Genomic DNA, 8,499 nt, shown 5'->3' with positions numbered 1-8,499 from the left:
TTCTTAACATTTATCTCAAATTCCCTTCATAATGCCAACACAACGGCCGATGGTTCTATAGCAGAGAGAATACTAAGTCACTTAGTAATTGTCTGTGATCGTCTTCTGTGGTGTTGTGAAGTAATGGTGTCCAATTAATTCCGTAATTTTTCGGCTACCTGACTGTGAGGCCAAGTATGATTTGTAATGCTGCTGGTGGTCTCACAACTATAAATTGAAGTACATTAGAGTAATACAAGTGAAACAAGAGCTGTATTTTCGTTCTTCGTTCATGGCGTCTTCAGTGACAGACGGTAAGAAATTCAAACGTATGTACTATAATCACTTAAAAGAAGTTTTTCGCTATGATAAGTGATAATATATGCAGGGGATGGACCTCAAAAAGAAGAATCTGCAAGTGGTGTGAGCAGTGGCAGTTCATCTAAAGCTGGGCTTCAGCGGAACAATGAAGATGAAGGAGCAGTTGAGATGATTCGAAGATATTTGGCTGAGAAGTTAGGATTCTATGAGGATAAAAAGAAAGAAGTATCAGAAGGAAAGGCTAAGGTATACAGGTAGTAAAGCTATTTATTAGTGGGTAGAAACATTTTGACATCTACTGTATCGTAGGCTTAGTGGTCAAGGATCTCTCTAAATAAGAGTAACCTTCATGTAATAATACATATCTTTAGCATTTCAGAGATAGGGGTTTGATTGTGGCCTCAGAAAAAATGTTTTTTTCTTTTTTCCCACCTTCAGAGGTATTCTGTCCAAATTTCATGCTGTTTGGTGGATACTTGAGTAGCATCCAGGTTTAAGACAGGTAGTGCTTGACAGATAGGCAAGATTTGCTGCAAGTGAGTGCCACACTTTCATTATCAATTTGTTTCTGATTGTAGATATTTATTTTAATTAAACGAATAATTGAAACTGCTTGGTCATGATAGGCTCAACTGTTAACTTTTAAAGTAATAATAATAAAAAGTTGACAGTGGAACCACGGTTCCGGAGAATCTGACGTAAATATGTCTTTGTATTTAAATTATATTTAGGCAATAAATACAATGAAAGAAAGTTTATATATTAGCTTTATTCTAAATATTCCCTTTATACATGCTTTACAATTGAGTAAATAGTTTGATTAAGACATTGCTTATTTAACTTGAATTAGTTACTCTTAAGATGGGTCTGTGGTAGCTGAATGTAATGTAACACAACAATACCGAGTAAACATGACGTAGCAATTAGCTTCTTAGGTAACATAACAATGTACGCATATAAAATGTGATCATTCTTGTTGATCCATATTTACACATTGTTGATATGGATCTTACACATCTACGTTATGTTTTTTTGCCAAATGACCCTTCCGTATAGTCATACTTAGGTCGAAAATTGCTTCCAGGTGCTAACAGAGGCATCTGTTGATGGTGTTATAAAGTACATTCAAGATGGGAACTGCAAAAATGTAATCACAATGGCAGGAGCTGGTATATCCACATGTAAGTGAAATTATGTTTTATATTGTTTTATGAATATGAGGCAGTACTACATTAAATTTTTCATTTATGTACCATAAATGATATAGTGCCATTGCATTTTCACAGTTTTGACATATATTCAATATTAGTAAATAATAATAATACAGTAATTTTACAAGATATTATCGGATGTAGTGACCTGAATTTGTTACCAGTCAAATATAGAACCATGGAAGACTGCGATCTGCAGAACTGTTATAACAGACTGATGTGAATGACACCAAAGTGTAACCATTGCTTCATTAAGGTTCTTGGTAGAGTGGCATTCAAGTGTGCAGATAAATTGTGAATGTTATGTAAATTTAATAGTTAGACCCTTTTTCCAAGAAATGACCGACGAAGAAAAGACTTACGGTTTCTTCATGCAAGACACTGCTACAGCTCACACAGCTGATCGGTCGATGTTAGCATTAAGAGAAGTGCTTGGTGAACAAGTTATCGATCAGTGGCCTCCGCGTTCCCCAGACTTAAACCCTGCGATTTTTACCTGTGGGGCATACTGAAGAACAAAGTTTATATAAACAATCCGCACACTGCAGAAGCACTTAAAGAAAATATTTGGCAATTTCCCAAGAAGAGCTTCGTTGAGTATTTCGAAACATGTTAACGAGATGTGAAGCTTGCCTGCAAGCACAAGTAAGTCACTTTGAACATCTTTTGAGATTTAAGGTAAGAACAATTAATGTATTAGTGACGAGAAATATCGTAGTTCACTGTTACTAGCGGCACTGAAACTGATTCGCCGGTCACCCACCGGAAGAACGCGCACAACTTCCGCCCACATCAACAGAGCGCCGGCCGACCACGCAATGCAAGCACGACCACAGCCTCATAAATTGTAGACCCGGCATTACACCTATTGAAGCTCAAACTTCTGAAGTTGAAGGTCATCTGAATGATATTTAAAAATTCAGTCCATACCACAAATAAAACAACACTTATCAATTAGTTAATTTTATTTAAGGAAATAATCACTGTTTGCTCTGTGAATCATATGAAACCCATATGTACACACACTGTGGGCAAAATGCAGAGTTACTAAATGTTAAACTAGGTGGTATGTGTAGTAAGAACTACTTCAAATACTAAAATAGTATAATAGTTTTTAACATTGCCTTTTCTTTCATTGTGTAGCTGCTGGTATTCCTGATTTCCGTTCCCCAGGATCTGGCCTCTACCACAACTTAGAGAAGTACAAATTACCCGATCCGCAAGCAATCTTTGAGATAGGCTTTTTCCAGCGTAATCCACAACCATTCTTCACTCTTGCCAAGGAACTGTATCCTGGTTCTTTTAAGCCAACTACATCCCATTATTTCATACGACTTTTAAACGAGAAGGGCCTGCTACGTCGTCATTATACACAGGTTTTTAAATGTTTATATCTAGAACTTTTAACAGTAGTAAATTTGTTACTCAAATAGTTTGTTATTCCATATTGATAATTGCCCTTTATGTAAAACAGAATATTGACACACTGGAGCGAGTAGCAGGCCTACCTGCAGAGAAGATTGTGGAGGCTCATGGAACATTCCATACATCTCACTGTCTTGAATGCAAACAAGAATATGAAATTGAGTGGATGAAAGGTAGATCTACTGACTGTTCTTGAAATAGGCAAATAAGTGTGAGTTCTGTCAGCCATATAATTCATTGTCATATTTACTTCCATTATTCCCCAGCTGAGTAGTTTTAAAGTCTTTATTTTATTACACTAGGCTTTAATAGTCAGCATTAGCATTTCTAAGGCTTCTATTTCACTGCTAGGGCCAAGAGAATGGGATTTACTGCACATTTGGAACTCACTGTGCTCTTACCTACAGATACTGTGTGTTTGAATCGTAGATCATTTGTCTTAGTGCACATGATAATTACATTTGCATATCATACACCTCTACATCAAGAACTACGAATCCTAGTATAGTAACATCAGAGTATTATAGAAATTTTAATTTTATTCTTAGATTGCTATGGCTGTAGTGTGTATCTACAACTGCAGTAAAAGTATATGGTGGCTATATGAGAAAAGCTGATCTAAAAAATTATTAATCATCAGGTTTATTCAGTTTATTTTAGAGATACAGTTTTATGGTAAGTTCAATATGTCTGATGTACGGAACAGAAGAAAACAGTTTTCAAATCATTGGATACTTACTGTTAAAGTCAAGAGTTACATATCTAAGGTCAAAATATTCTAACTTATGCATTTGCTTAAATATATTGTATTTTATAAGTTAATGTGTATGTTTTCTTTCAGAACAAATATTCTCTGATTCAGTTCCCACTTGTGAAAAATGTAATGGTGTTGTAAAGCCAGATATAGTTTTCTTTGGAGAAAATTTACCAACACGCTTCTTTTCCTGCAATGAAAAAGATTTCTCTAAGTGTGATTTGCTGATCATCTTAGGTTCATCTCTTGCTGTGCAACCATTTGCATCTTTAATAGACAGGTAAACTTTTATAATGTACATTTTTGAATTCTTATAGGCAAATTTCATATGATAAACTTTGGTTTGTGTCTGTTGGTATTGAATTTTGTACAGGTTCTGACTGTATTATCTTTACCATAGACATTTTTAGTGCAAATAAGATTATATTAGATAGCTTTTCTTTCTGTTCCAAGATCCAAAGTGGCAATTACTTACAGACATTTATGAATCCTTATTTTTATCTGTCAGTAGTACACACACTTTATTTATTGTACGGAATACACATTTTGTGGCACTCTGCCCTATGTCCATTACATTTTGTTGTTACCTTTATACAAAGTAATAAACATTATACACTAACAGTCTCTATAACTGTACTGTTTAAATTGAGTTTGATTTCTGACTGCAGTTTTGGTAATATTTCTGAATTATTACAAAGAATTTCATTGTTATAGTCACATATTTTTGATTTAGATATTTTGTATTTTATAACAGAGTGCCAAAAGAATGTCCACGCTTGCTGATTAATCGCGAGAAAGCTGGTCAGAGAGACCGGCTGATGACACTGTTGGGAATGGGAAGTGGTATGGACTTTGACTCGGATGACAACTTTCGAGATGTGGCATGGCTGGGAGATTGTGATGAGGGATGTCAGATGTTGTCAGATAAACTTGGCTGGGGGGTGAGTTCTTGTGAAATAGTGTACATTAGCATTTGTGATGTATTGTCATACACTATCTTTTTTGAACCTCTCAGTACAATTGCTTATTAAATTTTAACTTTCATTTTGTTTTTGTAACAGAACTTACAAAATATATTTTGATGGAAGTTCAATTTCCATCTCTTGGTTTGAAAGTAAATAGTGTTTTAGTACCCAATGAATTTTCATACAGTCACAATATGAAGTCTTATTGTTCTGTTCACCTACTTATATTATGTATGGCTATATTTGTTAAATGTTGTTTCTATGACTGAACTCCTGCCTTGCACCAGGCACTGACCTGGGAGAACAAGAAATAATTTTGAAAGAACTTGTGATGCATGGCTTCCTTTGATGATGATGGTATAATTCTTTAAAAGGCTTTAGTGTAGTGAATTAATTTTTAGTTTGACTTGTAAAACTTAACATAATTCTTCAAGATATATAAATAATAACCATGTAAAATGTTGGGCTCTGCATTAAATTGCACTGTTGTTTGTACCATTTCAGAAGTATGTTTGTAAAATTATGAACTTTGTCTTTTTTTTATTAGGATGAGCTGAGCACACTTGTTAAGGAAGAGCATGCACGAATTGACAAAGAAAAGAAAGAAGAAGCCTCCAAAAGAAAAATAAAATATCCCTCTGAGAAAAAAAGAGCAGAGTCAAAAAACCATTGAATGTACTGAATATGTAAACATATGCATTGTAACTTTCTATTAAACAGCAGCTTTAAACATAGTTTTGTTCTCATATTGAATTTCATAGATGCAGTGTTACCTTCTGTAAACCAGTTGTGAAGAGATAAATACATAATTATTTGCATACAATATAAATAAGCAAACAAACAGCTATTAACACTATAAAAAGACACTATTGCCATATGCGTTTCAACCTCAAGAGGTTATCATCAGTGGCATCAGGGAAATCAATTCATTTAATTAAATGGCTCAAACTTGATTTAGAGAATAAATAATGAATAGGACATTCGACAAAAAGTATTTTAAGCGACACTGCACCAGATGTTATTCATAGGGATAGACTCTGCACTTAGCTATTTATCCGGTTGTCTGGTGGCCGTAGCTGGTCTGCGACAAGCTGTAGTTGCGTCGTCCGTACCTGTGAACTCCAGAACAGCTACGGCCACCCGACAAATAGCTAAGTGCAGAGTCTATTCCTATGAATAACAACATCTGGTGCAGTGTCGCTTAAAATACTTTTTGTCAAATGTCCTATTCATTATTTATTTTCTAAATCAAGTTTGAGCCATTTAATTAAATGAATTGATTTCCCTGATGCCACTGATGATGACCTCTTGAGGTTGAAACGAGTCTGGCAATAGTGTCTTTTTGATGTAAATATGTCTATATTTTAGGGTCAGTGTCATTCGGCAAAAAGTGGAATGAAAAAGTGAAAGGAAAAAGTGTAACAATGGTTACCTAGGAAACTTCATCTGTTTATCAACAAATCGACAATAATGGTTACCTAAGGAACATCTATTTACTCAGCATTTTTGTTACCTAGGAAACGTCACCTGTTTACTTGGCATTGTTGTTACCTATAAAACATTTCATTACATTTCCTTACCTTACATTACATTACCTTACATTACATTACATTACATTGCCTTACCTTACCTTACATTACATTTCATTACATTCAGCTACCACAGACCCATCTTAAGCGTAACTAATTCAAGTTAAATAAACAATGTCTTAATCAAACTTATCTCAAATGTAAAGCATGTATGAAGGAAATATTTAGAATAAAGCCAATATATAAACTTCCTTTCTGTATAGACGTATTTACGTCAAATTCTCCGGAACCGTGGTTCCACTGACAACTTTTTATAGTGTTAATAGTTGTTTGTTTCCTTATTTATATTCTAACACACTACACAGTATGCAAAGTTTTAAGATTATTTGCATACAATTCATAGGACATAAACATATTTAATTTATCAGTAAATTACCTTTTCTTGTAAATTATAGACTGACTGCTGTAATGTTGTCTTTATAAATTATAAACAGGTCTTCAATTTTCTGGTTAAAGAGAAAATAAATGTTATTCATTATCTTTAGTAAGCTTGAAGTTTAAATTATCAATTCAGAATGATTTACCTAACTTACTGTGTCCCATATTTTAAATAAGCAACGTTGACACATAAGGCAGAAACATAGTGTATGTGCATGCATGTGTGTGGGAAAGAGATAAAATGAACTTGATCACTATGGAAATCATGTTGTTGAAGTGGTACAAGCTTTGCATAAGCACAAAAATGTATCGTAAAGAAGGTCGGAAGGGCATATTTGGTATGCTTTTCACCTTACAGGTATGAAAAATTTCAGTGTGAACAACTGGGCATCTGGACAGTTTTGTCTTGCAAAAGGTTACTCTCTCTAGTATATCCTTTAGAGTTTTATCAGGAAATGAATTTATGCAATGAAATGTGATCATTTAACAAAGTTAGATGCTGCAGTGGTCTGTAGAGTATGCATTCATAGATGTTTGAATTTGTAGACCTGCAACTTGGCAGCATTCAGTGTTCCAAATTATAAGTTCATTCATGGCTCATGTCACATATTTACACCACAACTTACAGTTACCTTGATTTGCTACACGTGTTGGCAAGTTAATTTCAAAATGTCAAGCTGTGCCCTTCCGCATATAAAAAATATCAGTTTTTTTTCATCTCTGCAAACTTTCACATCTCTTGCTACCGCTGACATTGCTAGATTAACAGGTCATATGGGTACCTGGTTTGAAACTAAATAAACTTTGTATCTATTTGTTGTATTTTGAATAAGATAATAAATGAATGTTGAATCCTGTTCATTTTATTATTTAGCTGCAATGGTTAATGTATAGTCCAACTACATGTGACAGATCTTCCTTCAGTAGCTGTTTATTTATTCTGCTACTTTTGGATTTCTAGCACTATATTCCCAAAATTCCATTGTCTGTTTCTGTTGAGAACCAGTTGAATATATCCTACATCTTCACAACTTATTTTTTCAAGACCTATTTTAACACCATCCTTCCACATTTGATTAAGTCTAATAAGCTTCTTCTTTACCTTCAGTATTCCAACCAAAATTTTGGGTGAATATCTATTTCTTGCCTTACGGATGGTATGCATCCCACCCATTCATCCTTAACTTAATCACCCTAACAATATGAGACAAAGAGAACAAATTGTGAAGGTAATTAAAACCACAGGCGTTAGTAACATACATTTCTTATGTAATTCTGAACTAAGTTTCACCCAAAAAGAATGCAGAAATATTTGTAATGAATCTCAATGTAGCTGCCTACTAACTTAAGCAAAAGCATATAAACATTACCTCATCAATACTTGAAGTAATTGAAATGTGTTTGACTGTGTATTTACTTTGATTTATCAATGTCAGATCTCTATTCAAATACAGTTACATTTATAAAACAAATAATTCACATTCATCAATCAAACTGAGAAGAAAGAGATGGTGCTTTCATTTCAGGTAGTATACAAGCACAACAATTGCAAAGAGTAAAATCAAATGGTTAGAAAAATCAGTAACAAAAATAAAACTACTTCATTATATACAGAATTATATCGTGCATTAACCTTTCACACACAGAGAAACAATTCTGGATCATTTTCTTGTATATTAAATATTCAATAATTTTTTCTTTGCTTGTGATCACCTCAATTTCTTGTGCACATTACAACTGAGACACCAAGTGTCAAGATAATGTGACGTACATCACTTTATTCCACTCCATGAGTAGACAAAACTTTCTAATAATTCTGCAATATATACTAGTTTGAACCCAAGAGCTTTCAAAGTCTGACTTTTATTCTGCTTGAT

The 8,499-nt window shown here is 33.9% G+C and overlaps 1 protein-coding gene across 1 annotated transcript; it reads left to right on the top strand.

Annotated features, from left to right (window-relative positions):
• Nucleotides 1-78: 78 nt before the first annotated feature.
• Nucleotides 79-7,479, top strand: Sirt2 (NAD-dependent protein deacylase sirtuin-2). The gene is made up of 8 exons (XM_022085542.2): nt 79-293; nt 368-546; nt 1,385-1,481; nt 2,655-2,887; nt 2,986-3,109; nt 3,778-3,970; nt 4,445-4,631; nt 5,203-7,479. Exons 1-8 carry the CDS (start codon nt 272-274, stop codon nt 5,326-5,328), a joined length of 1,161 nt encoding a protein of 386 aa, XP_021941234.1. The 5' UTR covers nt 79-271; the 3' UTR covers nt 5,329-7,479.
• Nucleotides 7,480-8,499: the final 1,020 nt, after the last annotated feature.

The sequence above is a fragment of the Zootermopsis nevadensis genome, unplaced genomic scaffold (genome assembly GCF_977971745.1).
Source record: "Zootermopsis nevadensis isolate Lab colony 2312 unplaced genomic scaffold, Znev_1.0 Znev_ptg000021l, whole genome shotgun sequence".
NCBI classification, from domain to species: Eukaryota; Metazoa; Arthropoda; class Insecta; order Blattodea; family Termopsidae; genus Zootermopsis; species Zootermopsis nevadensis.
The sequence above is the reverse complement of the archived record's forward strand: the minus strand, read 5'-3'. Positions and strand labels throughout refer to the sequence as shown.

Coding starts and splice junctions, on each gene's coding strand:
- Sirt2 (XM_022085542.2), top strand. CDS start 272: ATGGCGTCTTCAGTGACAGACG. Junction 2,888..2,985: donor TACGTCGTCATTATACACAG/GTTTTTAAATGT, acceptor TATGTAAAACAG/AATATTGACACACTGGAGCG. Junction 3,110..3,777: donor TGAAATTGAGTGGATGAAAG/GTAGATCTACTG, acceptor GTTTTCTTTCAG/AACAAATATTCTCTGATTCA.